Source organism: Sapajus apella, unplaced genomic scaffold, assembly GCF_009761245.1.
Source record: "Sapajus apella isolate SASKATOON/1434 unplaced genomic scaffold, GSC_monkey_1.0 scaffold128, whole genome shotgun sequence".
NCBI lineage: Eukaryota > Metazoa > Chordata > Mammalia > Primates > Cebidae > Sapajus > Sapajus apella.
In genome coordinates, this window is record NW_022437068.1 from 1913137 (window position 1) to 1933581 (window position 20445).

At 52.7% G+C, this 20445-nt stretch overlaps 1 protein-coding gene across 2 annotated transcripts in view; it reads left to right on the plus strand.

The window, feature by feature from the left end:
* The window catches only part of CAND2 (cullin associated and neddylation dissociated 2 (putative)), a 40402-nt gene that overhangs the window by 11061 nt on the left and 8896 nt on the right, over positions 1-20445 (plus strand). For both annotated transcript variants that reach the window (XM_032262293.1, XM_032262292.1), the window contains exons 3-13: positions 298-452; positions 1198-1321; positions 3060-3325; positions 5499-5604; positions 5757-5899; positions 7612-7904; positions 8330-8471; positions 8840-10342; positions 12554-12649; positions 17433-17602; positions 19827-19991. In XM_032262293.1, the coding sequence (XP_032118184.1) occupies positions 298-452; positions 1198-1321; positions 3060-3325; positions 5499-5604; positions 5757-5899; positions 7612-7904; positions 8330-8471; positions 8840-10342; positions 12554-12649; positions 17433-17602; positions 19827-19991 (3163 nt within the window). The remainder of the gene's footprint in view (positions 1-297; positions 453-1197; positions 1322-3059; positions 3326-5498; positions 5605-5756; positions 5900-7611; positions 7905-8329; positions 8472-8839; positions 10343-12553; positions 12650-17432; positions 17603-19826; positions 19992-20445) is intronic.

A 20445-nucleotide genomic window follows, 5' to 3' on the forward strand; every position in this document is an offset into this window, starting at 1 on the left:
TCTGTTTTAACAAGCCCTCCCTGGGATTCAGATGCACGCTCAAGTTTGACAACCCTTGTTCTGGGGCACTATTTGGCTATTTCCTGAGATGTAAAACACAAAAAGAAATGTATGTTTGGGAGGTGCCAGGAACAATGTTGGCACAGCCAGACAGTGACTCTTTCTGGCCAAACAGGCTCGCCTGTTGATCTGAGGCCTTTGCCTCAGCATGTGTGGCCCCAGGAGCATGACATAAGGGGCAGCCTGACTCAGGCTGAACCTTGGGCCCTTGGACTCACCTCGCCATTCTCTGCTCAGCCTGGGTCCTCTGGTGAGCAAAGTGAAGGAGTACCAGGTGGAGACCATCGTGGACACCCTGTGTGCCAACATGCGGTCGGACAAGGAGCAGCTACGAGACATCGCTGGCATTGGCCTCAAGACTGTCCTCTCGGAGCTCCCCCCTGCAGCCACAGGTACCCAGGTCCCCAGGGCTAGGTACTGTTAGTATTTGTCCTAGTTTATGGTAAAAAAAAACAAACAGAAAAACACTGAGGCTCAGAGAGTTGAAGAGACTTACCCGAGGTCATTCAGCTAGTAAGCCAGGCAGAGAATTCAGACCCATCTCAGCTTAAGTTCATGGCTCTGTGTCAGTTAGGAATGCTTTTAGCTCAAGTGATGAAATCTAACCATTGGCAGTTTAAAGAAATCAGGGGTGGTTTTTCTCACATGGCAATCCTGGAGGAATCAGCCGCTCCATTTTTGTAGCAATGGATTTAGTGGCTCAATACTGACAGGGTTCAGGTCTCGCCCCATGTCCCCTCCCTTTATAGGGAAAGCACACGTGTTCCCAGAAGCCCGCAGAAGACTTCTACTTATATCTCACCGGCAAGAGCTGGACCACCCAGCCACTCCCAGCAGCAAGGGAGTCAGGAAAGGAAGTGTTTATTAGCCTCCCTAGTGGAAGAGGGAAAGGAAGAAGGGCTTGGGTGTGTGTGAGCCACTTAGCAACTTGGCCATTGGCTCTGCAGCTTCTGTCTCCTTTACTTTGGCCAGACTGTGGGTCAAACCTGGGACCTCTGGAGACCTGGCTCCTGTGGATCAGCAAGATTCCCAGGGATGTGGGCTCAGGAACACAGCCAGAGCAGAGGCCAGACCAGTGGTGGAGGCTGCCATTTCCCCAGGCCAGGCCTCACTGTGCCCACCTTGTGCCCTGTGCAGGCTCCGGGCTGGCCACCAACGTGTGCCGGAAGATCACGGGCCAGCTCACCAGTGCCATTGCCCAGCAGGAGGATGTGGCTGTGCAGCTGGAAGCTCTGGACATCCTCTCTGACATGCTGAGCAGGTGTGGGAGGCCACTCTGGGGATTGAGGAAAAGTGGGTAAAAGGATACAGGGAGTTGCTCATATCCACGGAGCTAGCATTTACTGCACACCTGTGCACGGGGCTCCTTAGTCATCCCAGCAGCCTCACAAAGGAGAACTCAGTTGTCACAATTTTACAGGCTCTGAGGGGTGATGTGGCCTGCCCAAGGTCACAGGGTCAGTAAAACCTCTCAATACTTGAACAGCTGCTCTATAGAAAAATATCAGGTGCTGGCCTAGTGTTGGGAATATGGAGTTAGGTCAGTCTTGATTGTTCCTAGGGAGGAGTTCACAGATACATATAAAGCTGCGACTGTAGCAAGCACAACAAAGGATAGGAGGAGGGTTGATGGGAGCCCAGAGGAGCTCCCAGCCCAGTTGGGAGTGAGGAGCCTTCCAAAAGAGGGTGCTGCTAGGGCCACGCCTTCCAGGAGGGGCAGGACTTAGCTGAGTTTGGGCAGGTATAAGCAGGATGCTGGAGGGGAGACTGCCCCCAGTCCAGAAGGCAGAGACACAGGAAGACGTGGGGTCCCAGAGTCTGCCAGGGGGTTGTGGGGTGGGCTGTAATGTGGAGAGGTGGATATGGAGAGGTGAGGTGGAGACCTGGCCAGGAGCCATGGGGTGGGGGTGAGCATTTGTGTGTTCTTCTCTGATCTTTCTGCAGTGGAGAGTAGATGGGAGGGGATTGAACAGGCAGGGGACTGGTTAAGAAGCTGCTATAGGGAAAGCAATTTTGGGTTGTATTCATGAGGTAGATTCCACAGGACTTGGAGTGGGCAAGAGAGGCAGGGACTGGAGGCTGACCCCTAGGGTTCTGGCTTTAGTAACTGGGGGAACAGAGGTGCTGTGGTGGGGTGTACCGCAGGAGCCAGGAGCAGGTGTGGGGGAGGAAGGTGATGGATTCAGGCTGGGGCCTGTTGAACTTGAGGCTCCTGGGAGGCACCCACTCAATCACACACTCTGAGGGCAGGTCCTGGGGTCAGTCTGTCTTGTTCACCCTGGCTGCCAGCACAGTCCCTGTCACCTACCTGGTGAACAAACAAACCCAGGAGAAGGGGGCTGGGTTGGACACAGAAATAAGGGAAGGTGAGGTCAATGAGTTTGTATAAAGTGAGAAGAGAAAAGGTCTCAGGATGTTTATGGGACACAAAATGCACGGGTCTGGTTTGAAGGTGTGGTTAGAAGCTGCTGAGGCAGGCAGGGGCTGTGCTGTGTGTGCAGAAACCATTCTCTGGTGTTGCCTCTTGTCTTGAGCCCAGAGCTCCTGATCTGCAAAGGCACTAGGGAGTCATGGACAGAGTTAAGCAGAGGAGTGACCAGGTGAGGTAGATTTTATGCTGCTCTGGTCTCAGCGAGGAGGATGAGCAGAGGGGTGATGGTATTGAGGCAAGTCCTAGACTTCCAAGAAATAGGAACAGCCTTACTTAGATCCCCCACACTTCCCCCATCAGGTCCTTCTTCCTAGGCTGGGAGCCAGGCTTTGCACTCCTGGCGAAGTGGCCATGAGAAGTCCCTTTCTCTCTCCACTTTCTCTCATGTAACAATAAAAAGTCATTAAAATAATTCTTCCTCACAGTTGCAGGGCACCTCTGTTTTGCAAGGGCCATTGAGTTGCCATAATCCTGGGAAGGAGGACGGGAGAGAATGGGGAGAGGGGCGGAGCCTGGCCCAGGCTGCCCATGGGGTGTGACCGGCCTGATGCCCCCTCGTGCTCCCCAGGCTGGGTGCCCCTCTGGGCGCCTTCCACGCCAGCCTCCTGCACTGCCTGCTGCCACAGCTGAGCAGCCCGCGCCTGGCGGTGCGCAAGCGGGCGGTCGGGGCGCTTGGCCACCTGGCGGCCGCCTGCAGCACTGACCTCTTCGTCGAGCTCGCTGACCACCTACTGGAACAGCTGCCCGGCCCGCGGGCGCCCACCAGCCCAGCTACCATTCGCACCGTGATTCAATGTTTGGGCAGCGTCGGCCGCCAGGCCGGCCACCGCCTCGGTAAGGGAGCAGGGCGGGCCCGGGCTGGCATGGTGGGCGGAGCTTAGGGGCGGGCCAATGGCTCACTGACAGAGTGGGGCTTGGGCCGCCGTGTGGGCAGGGCCTAAGGGTGGGCAGCTTCCTTGGTAGGGGGGATGGGGCGGGGCCTGGGCTGACATGGTGGGTGGGGCCTGGGGCGGGCCACTTCCTCCGTTAGCTAGTGTGGGGCTGAAGCCTCGGGAACGCAGACGTTGGGGCTGGACTGAGCTTGAGAGGCGCAGGGCGCGTCCTTAGCTCGACAAACCAACCTGGCCAAGTGCAGATGCTACAGAGAAAGGGATTGGATCAATCACTTCTAAGACCTGGAGGCTGGCTGGTAATTATAATTTTTTTGGTGGGGGGACAGAGTCTTGCTCTGTCGCCCAGGCTAGAGTACAGTGGCTCAATCTTGGCTCACTGCAATCTCCACCTCCTGGGTTCAAGTGATTATCCTGCCTCAGCCTCCCGATTAGCGGGCATTACAGGCACGCACCACCACGCCCGGCTAAGTTTTTTTGTATTTTTAGTAGAGATGGGGTTTCACCATGTTGGTCAAACTGGTCTTGAACTCCTGATCTCGTGATCCAGCCACCTCGGCCTCCCAAAGTGCTTGGATTACAGGCGTGAGCCATTGCACCCGGCCTGTAATTATAATTTTAAGACATGCCGCTAAACTGTTAGACTAATTCTGTTCTCCCACTTTGACAGTGATATCTTAATAACAGCCTGTGAGCCAGGTTTGAATTTTTAACAAACAATTGGGGGATAATGTGCGTACAATAAACTGCACTATTTAAAGTGCACAATTCAGTATGTTTTGACCTTTGTATACACCAGTGAAACTTTTCCATCACCCCCAAAAGCTTCCTTGTGTCTGCAGTCCAGCTTTCTCTCTCTGCCTTGTCTCGGCAGCTACCGATCTGCTGTCACTATATATTAGTTTTTTAGAAATGGAAAGCTGCAATCAGGTTTGAATGTATCTTCAGACACCTTGGAGTTCTGGCTATACCAAAGCAGTTTGGATAGGGATGGCCTATGGTCAGCCCCTCCAAACTCCTGGCTCTCTCACTGCAAAGGGGCCTTGCAGGCACACGTGGGAACAACCCCAGCTGACATGGCCACACCCTGTCCCATCCCTCCTCAATAGCAGCCAGCCCTCAGCCATCCTTGGTTGCATAGACCTGGGAAAGAGGCCTGTGCAGGCTTGGACAAGGACTTGGGGTCCACTGGGTGGAAAACTATGGGGTTCCCAGGTACCCAGACAGAGTGGAGTCTAGGAGTGTTGGGGGTCTCTAGGTCAGCATGTCCCTTCTTGTACCATGGGGAAGGGTGTGGCTGGAGAAGGACATGAGTGGGGTGCTCTAAAGCCTGGACACCAGCCAGGAACCCTGCTTTCCTGGTCTATTAGGGCAGTACCTGCCTCCTGCTGCTTTCATCCAGGGGCTTACAACTAAGTGAAGGAAATAAGGCCAGGACATGAATAAAGGTTTTGACAACAGTTGCTACTTATTGAGTGCCTGCTCATGCAGAACCTGGACTAAGCTTTTTTGACTTTTTTTCCTCTTTTTGAGATGGAGTCTCGTGTTCCCTCTGTCGGCTAGGCCAGAGTGCAGTGGCATGATCTCTGCTCACTGCAACCTCCACCTCCCAGGCTCTAGTGATTCTCCTGCCTCAGCCTCGCAGGTAGCTGGGATTAAAGGGGCATACCACCATGCGCAACAAATTTTTGTTTTTTTAGTAGAGAGGGGGTTTCACTGTGCTGGCCAGGTTGGTCTTGAACTCCTGACCTCAGGTGATCCACCTGCCTCGGCCTTCCAAAATGCTGGGATTACAGTTGTGAGCCACCGCGCCCAGCCCAAGCTGCTTATCTTTATCATATAATTCATCTTCACAAAATCTCTGCCCAGGAGGCATTGTTCTTCTTATTGTGAAGATCAGCCAACTAAGGTCCGAGAAGTGTTGTGACCTGCCCATGGTCCCATAGCAGTTGGGTGGCAGAGTTGGGGCTAGAACCCACATCTGCTTGACACTGAAGCCTCTGAGTTGAATCTGTAGGGGTCAGAGCTGCAGGTACAGGGACAGGCTGAGTGCTGTGAGCTGGGGGAACTCTGGGAGAGTGTTTGGCTTGACTTCAGTGACTTACCTGGCCCTGCAGGGGCTCACCTGGACCGCCTGGTGCCCCTGGTAGAGGATTTCTGCAACCTGGATGATGATGAGCTCCGGGAGTCCTGCCTCCAGGCCTTTGAGGCCTTCTTGAGGAAGTATGTATGGTGGGGATGCCTGGAGATTCCTTTGGGAAGTTGGTGGGGATGCTGGCCTCAAAGCAGTAAAATTTCAGGGCTCCCATTGGGCTCTGACCCCCCACTCCCATCCTGCCTGGATCCAGCAAAACCTTCCTCATTGTGCCCTACAGGTGCCCCAAGGAAATGGGCCCTCACGTGCCCAACGTAACCAGCCTCTGCCTCCAGTACATAAAACACGACCCCAACTACAACTACGACAGTGATGAGGATGAGGAGCAGATGGAGACGGAGGATAGTGAATTCAGTGAGCAAGGTTGGTGGACAGCCCATCATTGGGGTTGTAAGGTGGAGGTGAGCACAGCCTTCCTGGGATCCCCCAGCTAAAAACAGCCGTGACATCTGGTGTCCCCGTCCTGATGCCAGCCCTTCCTCAAGCTCCAGTCCCACCCGCTGTGACTGCGCAGACCACAGTGATGATAGTAGTCATTGCTGTCATTTATTGAGCATTTACTGGTCGTGTTCCTCACAGTAACCCTAAAAAACCAGGTATTATTACCCCCGTGTTTTAGACAAGGACACAGACTGAGAAGAGAAGTGGCATAGCTGGGCCTTGGAGCCAGGTCTGTCAGACTCTCCCACCTCTGCACTGCCACTGTGTACCCTTTTATGAATAGCTTTCGGGAGGTAGCTTTCTGGGTCTTTAACCCAGCAGAGGAAAGCTCTGATGGTGGAATGGCAGGTACTCGCAGAGGAGCAAGATGTCTCAATGGGGGTGGACTCGACAGCTTCCTTCTTCCTGTGCCTGTGGTCCTGTCTGTCACTCAGACAGATTTCCAGGGCAGAGATGCCCCTAGGCCTGAAGGCAGGGCATAAATGGAGACAATGGATTTAGAGCCTGATGGGATACTTGGATTAAGATGGGATGGTAGATGAGATTGGACAGGCTTGTGGGGGCCTTGAATGCCAAGCCAGGGAGGTGGGACACTTGTCAGTAATAGGGAGCTAAGGATATGTGTTTGTGGGTGGCCTCCTGTGGGGGTGACAGTGGTCCATCAGAGGGGATGGCTGCTGAGCTGCCCAGTGGCCATGGCCCACTGTGGATGTCCAGACACCGAAGTGGTCCACAGAGCAGTATGGGCAGGGCTGTGCTGGGCTCTGAGCTTGTGTCTCGGGGCACTGCCAGGCAGGACTGTGCCCCTCTGAGCCTCCTGTGTGTCTCCACAGGTGATAGGGCTGGGCCTCGTGGGCCTGAATCTCAGCTCTGCTGTTCCTGGTTGTGTGGCCTGAGAGTCATCCCCTCTGAGCCTTAGTCTTGCCGTCTGTAAAACAGGGCTTGGCAGTACCTTCACTTCCGAGGTGATGGTAAAGACTGCACGAGCTCTTGACTTTCGGGGAGATTTTGGGGTAGAAAGTCACACAAACCCAGCATTTCCTCTTTATTAGTCCTGCCTGGAAGCCTTTGGAATCAGGACCTTTGGGAGGCAGGGATCAGGGGAGAGAAGAGGCCAAAGGGAGGCTCTGTCCCTTCTCCCTTCTGCAATCCCAGTAAACTAAATATCACATATTTAGTTTACTGATGCCAAAAGATGAGTTTTGTGCCCCAAATGGATTCTTCAAGTCTACACTGAAGACTTGGAAGTCCGTTTTTTCCCTGGTACGGTCTAGACAATTAAGAGTCTGGAGACAGAGGAGGACCCTAGTCCAAGTATTTCCTTAACTTGGGGCAAGCCACTTCCTGTCTCTAAACCCATTTCCTCATCTCTATAATGGGGAAATAATCCCTGTCTCAAAAGGGGGTCAAGAAGCTAAAATGAAATTATGGGTTTGACGTGCTTAGCCCCATCCCTAGCACACAGTAGATGTCCATTAAAAGGTAGGGAATGTTCCCCATAGGGTATATATAAATGCTGATCATCAAAGGGTAAAGCACAGTGCCCAGCTCCCTGTCCTCCCCATCCCTTCTCCCCGAGCCACAGACCTGTCCTGGGAGATGAGGGCTCTACACGTGTCTTGTTCCTGCTTCAGAAAGTGAGGACGAGTACAGCGATGATGATGATATGAGCTGGAAGGTGCGCCGGGCAGCGGCCAAGTGCATCACGGCCTTGATCGGCTCGAGGCCTGACCTGCTGCCCGATTTCCACTGCACCCTGGCGCCTGTGCTCATCCGCCGCTTCAAAGAACGCGAGGAGAACGTCAAGGCTGACATCTTCACTGCTTATATCGTGCTGCTGCGGCAAACACGGCCCCCAAAGGGATGGCTGGAGGCCATGGAGGAACCCACCCAGACTAGTAGCAACCTCCACATGCTACGTGGACAGGTGGGTGCGCCTTTACCTCCACCCCTACCCCTACCCCCGATTCGTCCACCCAGCCGCTCAGTTAGTGTCTCTGGACTTGGAAACTCACCTGGGGAGAATATCCAGCCGTGGAAGGGAAGGGGTCCCCGGGGTGGGGGGGTGGGAACCAGCCAAGCTTCTGGAGCATAGTGACAGCCAGTCTGCCTGGGTGACCTTGAGCAAGTTGCTTGGTCTCTGTGTACCTGTAAATGGATGTAGGAAATTTGCCTACCCCTCAAGGGTCTGTGTGGTCACAAACGCCTGTCACAGAGTGAGGGACGAGTGCTTGGGAGATGCAGTCTCAATGCCAACATCCTCCCCGGGGATGTGGCAAAGCCTCCTGGTAGTGGGCAAGTGGGGAGGTTTCCTGGGTGGTCCCTGACCTTGACCGCCCCTCCTGCCCACAGGTGCCCCTTGTGGTCAAGGCTCTGCAGCGGCAGCTTAAAGATCGGAGCATCAGAGCACGCCAGGGCTGCTTTAGCCTCCTCACTGAGCTGGCGAGCGTCCTCCCCGGCAGTCTGGCCGAACACATGCCAGTGCTGGTATCAGGTAGGCTGGACCGACTGCAACCAGGTATCTCCTGTTCTGGGCCACTTCCAGAACCCAGACCCCACCCCTGAGTTGAGCCCCCAATTCCTGAGAGAGTCTGGGACCCAGTCCCAGGCTCAGTCCCTGATCAAGAGTCTCCGTTGGCCTCCCACTACCAGCAGTGAGAACAAGCCTGGTTCCAGTGAGTTCCCTGGCCATGTTTTCCTCAGCCCTGGCCACTGGTCAGTGCTGACTTCTTGGAAACTTCTGCAGAAGGTTTAGGTGCTTCAGTTCGGCTCAGGCACCTGTAGGTACCCCAGCCTTGCTTCCAGGGAGGGACGTGTTGCATCAGAGTTGGTGGCCTCGTAACCCTTGCACTCACACTGCAGGCATCGTCTTCTCACTCGCTGACCGCTCCAGCTCCTCCACCATCCGGATGGATGCCCTGGCCTTCCTGCAGGGGCTGCTGGGCACTGAGCCAGCTGAGGCCTTCCACCCACACCTGCCCACCCTCCTGCCACCTGTGATAGCCTGCGTGGCCGACCCTTTCTACAAGATTGCAGCTGAGGCCCTGCTGGTGCTACAGGAGCTGGTGCGGGCCCTGTGGCCGCTGGACAGGCCTCGGACGCTGGATCCTGAGCCATATATTGGAGAGATGTCTGCGGCCACCCTGGCACGACTCCGTGCCACTGACCTGGACCAGGAGGTGAAGGAGCGGGCCATCTTCTGCATGGGCCATCTTGTAGGCCACCTGGGTGACTGGCTTGGGGATGACCTGGAGCCCACATTACTGCTCCTCCTGGACCGCCTGCGGAATGAGATCACCCGGCTGCCCGCCGTCAAGGCGCTGACGCTGGTGGCCGTATCCCCACTGCGGCTTGACCTGAAGCCCATCCTGGCTGAGGCACTGCCCATTCTGGCCTCATTCCTGCGTAAGAACCAGCGGGCTTTGCGGCTGGCCACGCTGGCAGCCCTGGATGCCCTGGCCCAGAACCAGGGCCTCAGCCTCCCACCATCTGCTGTGCAGGCCGTGCTGGCTGAGCTGCCTGCCCTGGTCAATGAGAGTGACATGCATGTGGCCCAGCTGGCTGTGGACTTTCTTGCCACGGTGACCCAGGCCCAGCCGGCCTCTTTGGTGGAGGTCAGCGGCCCTGTGCTCTCAGAGCTGCTGCGGCTGCTGTGTTCGCCCCTATTACCAGCTGGGGTACTGGCAGCCACTGAAGGTTTCCTGCAGGCCCTGGTGGGGACCCGTCCCCCGTGTGTGGACTATGCCAAACTCATCAGCCTGCTCACTGCGCCTGTTTATGACCAGGCTGTGGATGGTGGGCCAGGCCTGCACAAGCAGGTATTCCACTCACTGGCCCGGTGTGTGGCAGCCCTCTCAGCTGCCTGTCCCCAAGAGGCGGCAAGCACAGCCAACCGCCTAGTTTGTGATGCCAGGTCACCCCACTCCAGCACGGGGGTTAAGGTCCTGGCTTTCCTGTCGCTGGCCGAGGTGGGTCAGGTGGCTGGGCCAGGCCCCCAGCGGGAGCTGAAGGCAGTGCTCCTGGAAGCCTTGGGGTCACCCAGTGAGGACGTGAGGGCTGCAGCCTCCTATGCACTGGGCCGCGTGGGTGCTGGCAGCCTGCCTGACTTCCTGCCCTTCCTGCTGGAGCAGATTGAGGCTGAGCCCCGACGACAGTACCTGCTGCTGCACTCACTCAGGGAGGCCCTGGGGTCCGCCCAGCCTGACAGCCTGAAGCCCTACGCCGAGGACATCTGGGCCCTGCTGTTCCAGCGCTGCGAGAGTGCTGAGGAAGGCACCCGGGGGGTGGTGGCCGAGTGCATTGGGAAGCTGGTCCTTGTGAACCCTCCGTTCTTTCTGCCCCGCTTCCGGAAGCAGCTTGCTGCAGGTAGGCACACAGGCGTGGGCAAGGCAGCCCAGCTCGGAGGTGGGCAGTTTGCCACTGAGCATCTAAGCAGCTGGGGAAGAGTGAGCTATTTCAAGTCATTGGGTACAATAGTCACAGTATCTATGTGACAGAGGCAAGGAAGCCACAGAGGAACACACAGTGATACCTGAGACTTAATAGCTTTCTCCTTTGGGAACCTGTGGGATAGAAGGGACAGAGTTCTTGATAAGTTCCTACAACAAATACACTTAAAAATTTCATGATATTGGCTGGGCATGGTGGCTTATGTCTGTAATCCCAGCACTTAGGGAGGCTGAAGTGGGTGGATCACTAGAGCCCAGGAGTTTGAGACCAGCCTTGGCAATACGGTGAGATCCTACCTCTACTAAAAAAAAAAGTCTCATGATCACAACTTCGTAGTCATTGATGTGGACAGTAGCTTAGTGCTCCACACAGAGGTCAACAAAAGCAGTTTTCTGAGTAGCCATAGACTGCAGTGTGCAGAGGGTCAGCTCTTTGGGGCTAGCTTGAGTCAAGAGCAGATGTCAGTGTAGACTGGGACAGGCTGACATGCCCCTGGGGCTTGGAGACGGCTGAGCAAGAACCAGGAGAGGCAGGCGTTTTGGCTTGTCATGTTTTGGCATGTCATGTCATGTTTTGGCACACCAGGTATCTTAGCTCCAGGAGGTGGAAAGCAGGCAGGTGGGGTCATGGGACTCCTGGGAAAGTGAGAGCCCCCAGAATGAAAGGCCAATGGGCTTCGAGCTGGGCAGATGGCCCCTTATAGGACCAGTGAATGTTCTGGTAGACAGAACACAGGTACAGTGCTTGGTACGCTGTGTGGTACCTACGGTAACTAATGTTGAGTAAATAGAGAGCTGCTGTTGTTACTAGTTATATTAGTGATTTCAGTTAAGGCCTTCTGGATGCTGAGTTCATAAGAAGCAGTTGTCTGGTCCATGACGGTGGATGGAAGAACACTGTTGAGGACACTATTGCATCACACAAAGAGCCTTGAGAGACGAGTCTTAAGATATGGAGGAGCCCTGCTTTGCCTAAACACCTGTTTGTTTCTGTCCCACACACTCTGTTGAATCAGCTACCCGGTCACGTTTCCTTTTTACCACCAGTTGCTTGGAATCTTAGAGCCAGATGTGTGGCCTGCTTCTAGCAGGTTCCTGGGACTTCCTCGGTGATGCTCTGTAGGTCCTCTTCCTGGTCTCCTTCTCACCTCCCTGCCTTCAGTTGTCCTTGGCCTTGTTCTTGTTTCCAGTTCACTTAATCTTTTTCTATTGCGTTTTCATCAGCACCCCCCACATCTTCCTGGGAACCAGTCAGGCTGGCAAGTGAAAGAGGAAAAAACTAAAATTCTCAATTCAGCAACCCTCCCATTCATTCATGCCTTAGCACCAGACTGTAAACTTTCCCTCGAGGCTGAACGTAAGGCCTGTGTGGTGGAAACACCTTAGCCCGCTCATGGCAGTGTGCTGGGGGTTGTGTGTGGGGCACGAGGGGTGAGTCACTGAGGAGAGATTCAGAGGCAGGTGGAGTGTCGGCCCATTTATTTCCTTCATTAAGGGAATGTACCCCCCCTCTTTATTCTGCCCCTCTACTCAGAAAGGAACTAATAAGCGAGCTCTCCATGACCGAGCTTGGAGATGATCTTAGTTCTGTTAGGTCCCCCTGGCTGCCAGCTAAAACACAGGCCCAGGAAGAGGGGCCCAGCCAGGAATTCTGGATCTGCTGTGTGGCCTTAGAAATGAACTTACCCTCTCTGAGTCTCTTTCCTCACGTGACAAAGGGATGATTTTTATTGGTGATTTTAACGGCATTTTCTCACTATATTTATTAATTAATAGGATCATTATTAGGACTAATTGAGATAACATGTCTGAAAAATCTCAGGCAGTCCCAAGGCCTGAGGGAAGGTTTCTGTTGGAGCAGTTCCTGTCTTGGTTACTGGTTCCGTTTGTAGCCTGTGGTGTGGTTACCTGAGCACGGGCAGCCTTACTGTTGGAGCTGCCTCAGGAAGAATTGAGGGGAGATTCAAGGCTGCCAAGGGAAATGGTAGAATCTGCTTTCCCAGAGATGGGGAGAGGGTACACTTCTGTCTTCCAGGGAGACAGGGGGAGGAACCTCAGCGCCTTCTGACATGTGAGCATCCAGGATTGGCCCCTGCCCCTCACCGAGTCACCTCTTCTTGTCCTGCAGGTCGGCCCCACACCCGGAGCACTGTCATCACAGCGGTCAAGTTCCTTATCTCGGACCAGCCCCATCCCATTGACTCCCTGCTGAAGAGCTTCATTGGTGAGCACCTCCCTCCTGCCCCTCCGCCTTATTGAGTGCCCACACCCAGTCCTTGAGCCTGGGCTAATGTTTCCTACCCAAAAGCCAAGGGCAGTGGGAGACGTGCCCAAGATGGGCAGTGGGGCCTGGCCTCCAGTTAAAAGGCCTGGGTTCATATCCCTGCCTTTCTACTGCCACTGAATCACAGGTGGGCCTGGCATGCCCCATCGCACCTCTAATCCTCGCTTTCCTCATCTGCCAAATGGGCGTGAGAAACGTTTATTATCCGCATCTTCTAGAGTTGTCCTGGAGGCCCGTGGGCTACTGAGGAAGAAGATGCTTCATAAACACACAGATTCTTGGGAATGGAAAACCACCAGCCTCTCACATGCCTTAGCTTTTGTGGGCCCCAAAGTGGCGCAGGGAAGAGCAGCCCCCCCCCCAGATGGCCTTCTGTCCGAGGGGACTTCTGGCCTGAGGAGCCTTCACTGGCAGGAGAGGAACTGAGACCTCCCTCTGGGGCTCAGCAGGACTACCGGGTTTTTCCTAGGAAGGCAGAGCCCTCACGCCTTCAGAGCTTGAAGTCTGCAGCCTGGGCTGCACTGGGGTCTAGGTCCACATCTAGGCAGGCAGCCCAGTAGAGCTCACCAGCCTCAGGTTCGAATCCTGGCCCTGCCATTCCCTGGCTGTGAGTGTGAACAGGTCTTCTCATCCTCAGCTATAAAATGGGGGTACTGGATCAGGTGGGGTGGCTCACACTGGTAATCCAGCACTTTGGGAGGCCAAGGCAGGTGGATCGCCTTAGGTCAGGAGTTCAGGACCAGCCTGGCCACCATGGTGAAAACCCATCTTTACTAAAAATATAAAAATTAGCTGGGCGTGGTGGCAGGTGCCTGAAATCCCAGCTACTTGAGAGGCTTAGGCACGAGAATCGCTTGAACCCCAGAGGCAGAGGTTGCAGTCAGCTGTGATTGCATGATTGCACTCTACTCTGGGCGACAAGAGTGAAACTCCGTCTCAAAAAAAAAAAATGGGGCTGCTGAAAAATCCCATCTGCCAGGGGCCTGTTATTTGGGACCAAGGGGTCAGACCACATTCTGCACTGGAGAACATGTGCAGAAGCTGTAGCAGCAGCAACTTCATCAGCAGCAACTTCATCCCTTGCCCTAATGCAGTGGGCAGTGCCCACCCCCCTCCCCCGGCCTCATTTCCTCCACCATGATGGAGCTGCCCTTGGCTGACACCACCAGTGACCTTCACCTAGGGGTTCTGGTTTACTTTAGAGCGTTTGAACTGGTTTTTGAGTTCTCGCTGTGTATCAGGCACCACACTTGGCCCTTTAATATACCTCCTCACAGTGGATCCTCACAGCCCCCTGAATGGTGTGTAGCACTGGCCCATTTTACAGATGAGGAAACTAACTCTCAGAGTAGGGATGTGAACTTGGGTCTTGCCAGTTCCCCACAGCTGTGTTCTCACAGAGAACATGGAACCTCGGAGCCAGTGCAGCACCATTGAAAGGGGCCTAGAAGCAGCGCCGGCTCTGAGCTTGCATCCTGCTCTGCTAGGAGCCTTCCTGCCCTTCCCAGTGCGTCGCACCAGGGGCACGTGAAGGCGGCTTGTTCCCTGGCTGGCGATGGTGACTTTCATCACACAGTTCAGGTGGATACTGCCAGGGTTTCTCTCTACTCTAAAGTCACTTCTTTCCTTTGGAACGAATATGAAGTTTTGAGTACATGAAATAAGTGTTTTATATAAACGTGCTTGTTCTCATCAGTTTTTTTGCCCATTAGGTTTAACATCATGGCTGTTTCTTGCCTGAATCAATGATGACTGTGATATTTGCCAAATGGTGACTTTCTAGTTCCATTGTTCTTTCCATAGTTATAAGCTTGCATTCTACTGTGAGGAAGAACTTTTTCTTCTCTCCCATTTATTTATTCATCAATTTATTTGTCATTAGAGACTCATGGCTTCTTCCCCTTCATTCCATGGGTTATAACCTATTACTCTTTTATTTAATTTTGATGCTCAAGATTATCTCAGATTTAGCCATTGGGAGCCCTTGAAGCTGGTTTCTATTTTCTAGTGACATGTTTCCGTCATTTTTTTTGAGAGACAGAGTCTCACTCTGTCACCCAGGCTGAAAGGCAGTGGCACAATCATACCTAACTGCAACCCTTGCCTCCCAGGCTCAAGCAGTCCTCCCACTTGAGCCTCCCAAGTAGCTGGGACTACAGGTGTGCGCCACCTCACCTGGCTGATTTTTAAAATTGTTTACAGAAACAAGGTTTTGCTGTTGCCCGGGCTGGTCTTGAACTCCTGGGCTTAACTGATCCACCCACCTTGGCCTCCCAAAGTGTTGGGATTCCAGGCGTGCGCCCCCGCACCCAGCCTCCATTATTCTCTGTGTATCCTTGCTTTTGGCATAATGAGATGCTCCAGATTCATCCCAAACCTACCCTGCCCAAGTCCTGGAATCAGCCATTTCTCCAAGGAGTCCTGATTCCTTTTAGTGGAGAATGGTATTTAGAATCCAAGATCTGGACACACTAGATGTGCCTGTTGCTATTGGGGCATCATTGCTTCTAGGCCCTCTCAGCAGACAGAACTAGGAAATATATGTCTATACGCAGAGACACAAATGCCATGTGTACACATGTGCTTCCAGATGCACATTCATGTACATCGTTTTCCCTCTCTCCTTCCCTCCCTGCCTCTTCCTTTCCCTCTTCTCCCTACCTACCCACCTATCTTGAAAACCTTGAGTTCATAGCTGCTTCCTGTTGCACTCGAGCCCCCTTTCCATACCTGTAACTCCTTTCTCTCACAGCGAGAAACTCAGCTCCCGTTATCTACAAGACATTTATTTTCTTAATCCTGAAATACACAGAAAGTGGTCTGAGAATTGCGGACTCTTTTCTCTGTGAAAATTAACGTTCATGTCTAGTTTTTTGTCATTCGCTAGAGGGCATCCAGTCAAAATACCCTGGAAGTGGCTTGGGTTGTTTTCTCCTTCATAACCTGGGTGGTTATGTGGATCATTTTAAATACAGTTTTTGTTTTGTTTTTGAGGACAGGCATGGTGGTTCATGTCTGCAATCACAGCACTTTGGGAGGCTGAGGTGGGAGGATCACTTGAGGTCAGGAGTTCGAGACTAGCCTGGCAAAACCCCATCTCTACCAAAAAATACAAAAATTAGCTGGGCGTGGTGGCACACACATGTAATCCCAGCTACCTGGGAGGCTGCATCGCTTAAACCCGGGAGGCGGAGGTTGCAGTGAGCCAAGATTGTGCCACTGCACTCCAGCCTAGGCAACAAATCGAGACTTTGTCTCAGAACAAAAAATAACAAATAAGTACAGTTTTTTGCCTTTTGGTTTTATTTTCAGGGATTCCCTATCCTTGATTATATTTCTTTATTAAGTATGTAAAACATTAACAATTCTAAAATGTTTAAACTATGATGGCCAGGCATAGTGGCTCATGCCTATAATCCCAGCATTTTGTGAGGCTGAGGCAGGAGGATCACTTGAGTCCAGGAATTTGAGACCAGCCTGGGCAACATAGTGAGACTCCATCTGTTAAAAAAAAAAAAAATTATTTTAAGTTTAAACTCTATATCATAGTCCCTTTTCTGCTACTATAACAGAATACTACAGATTGGGTAATTAATAAAGAGGAGAAATTCATTCCTCACAGTTTTGGAGTCTGGGAGATCCGAGAACATGGCACCAGCATCTGGTGAGGGCCACCCCATTGTGGAAGGGCAGAGTGAACATGGGAGACAGAGAGACGAGATGGGGGCTGAGCTTCTCCTTAACAGGAGCTTCCTCCCATGATCCCTGACCCACTCCTGTAGTGCAGGCATTAATCCATGCCTTGGGGCTTCACCCTCATGACCTAGTCACCTCTCAATACTAATTACCATGGCAACTGAGTTTCAGCATGAGTTTTGGTGGGGACATTCAAATCATAGCACTGTACAAGTCTGGGCACAGTGGCTCATGCCTGTAATCCCAGCATTTTGGGTGGCCAAGGTGGATAGATCACTTAAAGTCAGGAGTTTGAGACCAGCCTGGCCAACGTGGTGAAACCCTGTCTTTATTAAAAATACAAAAATTACCCGGGCATGGTGGCGCACACCTGTAATCCCAGGTACTTGGGAGGCTGAGGCAGGAGAATCGCTTGAACCTGAGAGGTGGAGGTTGCAGTGAGCCGAGGTTGTGCCACTGCACTACAGCCTGGGCAACAGAGTGAGACTCCGTCTCAAAAACGAATCATAGCACTGTACAAAAAGGAGCATCCTGAGAAGTGCTGGCGACGCCGTGTAAATTTCTCGACCTCTCTGATATTCAGGACCCTCACCGGTAATACCAAGTTAACATTCACAGAGTCCATGCTCTGTGTGCCAGGCACTCTGCTGTGTACTTTTAGTACGTTACCATGTTAAATTTTTTTTTCCAAGATAATGCTGAGGCACCACATTTTTAATTCTAAAAGCAGTCCTATAGCATAGGTTCTCTTATGACTACCATTTTACAGATGAGGACATTGGGGTGTTCAAGGTTCCACAGTTAGTTGGTAGAGCTGGCATGGAAGCCAGGTCAGCCTCAAACCCACATTTTCATCTGGCCTTTGAAGGGTTGTTTGTGCCTGGTATAAAGTAGATGCTCACCACACCCAGCTTACCCCCATTCAGCCAGTTCTGCACATGCATAGTAACCAGGTGGCTGGGGTGGTGGGGGAGGTGACTTTGTGCTTTGGCTGTATGTCCCCACACCCCTCATGTCCTCCTGCCAGGAGAGTTCATGGAGAGCCTGCAGGACCCAGACCTGAACGTGCGCCGTGCAACTCTGGCTTTCTTCAACTCGGCCGTGCACAACAAGCCCTCGCTAGTCCGGGACCTGCTGGATGACATCCTGCCCCTCCTCTACCAGGAGACAAAGATCCGCCGGGACCTCATCCGAGAGGTGCGGAGCAGAACCGGGGACCCTGGGGAAGCTGGGGGTGACGCCGCTTCTCATGCCTCACTGATAGGGCAGTATTATTTCATCAATCAGGGCAGGTGCTGGGGCCACATGGCCTGGGTCAAGTCTTGTCCCCAGTCCCAGCTGTGTGACCCCAGCCAGGGCAACCTGATCCTCTCGGAGCCTCAGTTTCTCCTCGTGAGCACGTGAGGGTGCTAATTGTGTCTGCTTCGTAGAGTTGCTGCAACGATTCAGTGAGTGAGGTCCTGTAAGTGTTTAGAACCACCACAGGCACACAGCCGGTGCTCAGTAAATGTTGACATTCGGCAGGTGCTCATTGAGCATCTGCGCTAAGCCCAAGTGCCAGGACTCAGAGTTGGACCGGATTTGGTTTCCACCACCAAGGAGGTCATCATGGCCCCTAAAGGAGAGAGATGCCCACTCTGCTGATTACAGACAGCCCCTGCCTTATAATGGTTCAACTTTACGATGGTGCAAAAGCAGTAGCGTTCAGCAGGCTCTTCACCTTACGATGGGGTTGCCTCTGGAAACTGACTTACCATATCTTCAACTTACAATGTGACATTCCCATCATACACCAAGGAGCAGCTGCATTTAACTTGGAGCCTACCTGGTAAAGTAAGCATTCAAGGGGCAGAGGTTAAAGGTGATTTAATAAGCTGAGTCATCATACAGTATACTAGAAAGGTCTGAACCATCTGGCAGCACTGAGTTGGCAACACTGAAGCAACTCTGTTTACAGGGACTGCAAAGGTTTCCCTACAGAGGACCCCCACCATTTTTCTTTCTTTTTTTTTTTTTGACAAGACTCTCGCTGTATCCCCAGGCTGGAGTGTAGTGGCACACAGTCTCGGCTCACTGCAGCCTCTGCCTCCCGGGTTCAAGCAATTCTCATGCCTCAGCCTCCCAAGTAGCTGGGATTACAGGCATCTCCCACCACGCCTGGCTCATTTTTGTATTATTAGTAGACATGAAGTTTCACCATGTTGGCCAGGCTGGTCTTGAACTCCTGACCTCAGGTGATCCACCTGCCTCAGTTTCCTAGAGTGCTGGGACTACAGGCGTAAGCCACTGCGCGCCCAGCCCAGAAGGGCCCTTTAAGCTGGGCTTTGAAGGGTAAAAAGGCATTTGCCATTAAAACAGGGCTTCATGGCTGAAAGCTTCAGAAAGACCTAGGCGGTGTTTTGTTTTTTGAGACAGGTCTTGCTATGTCACCCAGGCTGGAGTGCAGTGGCACAATCACAGCTCACTGTAGCCTCGACCTCCTGGGCTCAGCAAACCTCCCACCTCAGCCTCTTTAGTAGCTGGGACTACAGGCTACATGCCCAGCTAATTTTTTGTATTTTTTTTTTTGTAGAGGTGGGGTTTCACCATGTTGCCCAGGCTGGTCTCAAATTCCTGGGCACAAGCGATCCTCCTGCCTCGGCCTCCCAAATTACTGGGAGTACAGTTTCCATGTCCAACCTACCTGGGTTTTAAATTCCAGTTCAGCCACTTACAAGCAGTGTATCCTTAGTTAACCTGTCCAACTCAGTTATTAACCTGCTCAACTCAGTTATTAACCTGCCCAACTCAGTTTCCTCATCTGTTAAACGAGATCAATAACATTTACTTTTTTTTTTTTTTTTTTTTTTTGTGAGAGTCTTGCTCTGTCACCCAGGCTGGAGTGCAGTGGCGAGATGTCAGCTCACTGTAAGCTCTGCCTCCCGGCTTCAAGTGATTCTTCTACGTCAGCCTCCCGAGTAGCTGGGACTACAGGCATACGCCACCATGCCTGGCTAATTTTTTGTATTTTTAGTGACAGGGTTTCACTGTGTTAGCCAGGATGATCTTGATCTTCTGACCTTGTGATCCACCTGCCCTGGCCTCCCAAAGTGCTGAGATTTTAGGCATGAGCCACCATGCCTGGCCAGTAACATTTACTTCTGATGGCATTTGTGATGCTTGAATGAAGTGTCATCTGTCAAGCACTTGGCACAGTGCCTGCTCAGTAAATTATAACAATAATGACTCTTAGTGCCACTGTGATCACCTGGGGGAAAGGATACTGCAGGCTATGTAAAGGCATGGAGACTTGAGAGTCTGAGGCATGATTTGGGCCAGCAAGCAGTGTGGAATAGAGATGTGGGGTTTGCAGCAGAAACTGCAAGAGGTGTTGCACCGTGGGGCCATATCTACAACCTTCAGTTGTCCTTCCCTCCTGCAGGTGGAGATGGGGCCCTTTAAACATACAGTGGACGATGGGCTGGATGTGCGGAAGGCGGCCTTTGAGTGCATGTACTCACTGCTTGAGAGCTGCCTGGGCCAGCTGGATATCTGTGAGTTCCTGAACCATGTGGAAGACGGGCTGAAGGATCACTATGACATTCGGGTAGGACCAAGCCCCCTGCCAGATCTATGTGCCCCTGTACCAAGGGATAGTCAGGCACCACTGGGCCCATGCTTGTTTGTCCTTGCTCCCTACTCCAGGCACCCAATGAAAAAGGCTGCATTGTTGTTTTCTGATAAGAAAAGGAACCAGTGCCTCAAACACCTTTGGTGGGAGTCTACACTGGGCAAGCTCTTTGGAGGATGGTTTGGCAGCAACTGGAAAAAAAAAATGTCCAGGTGTAGTGGCTCATACCTATAATCCCAGCACTTTGGGATGCCAAGGCAGGAGGATGGCTTGAGCCCAGGAGGTTGAGGCTGCAGTGAGCTGAGATTGCACCACTATACTCCAACCTGGGCAACAGAGTGAGACTGTCAAAAAAAAAAAAAAAAAAAAAAAAAAAAAGGCAGGGGGGAATTCCCGGACAAAACTTTTGACCCAGCAACTCCATCTCATC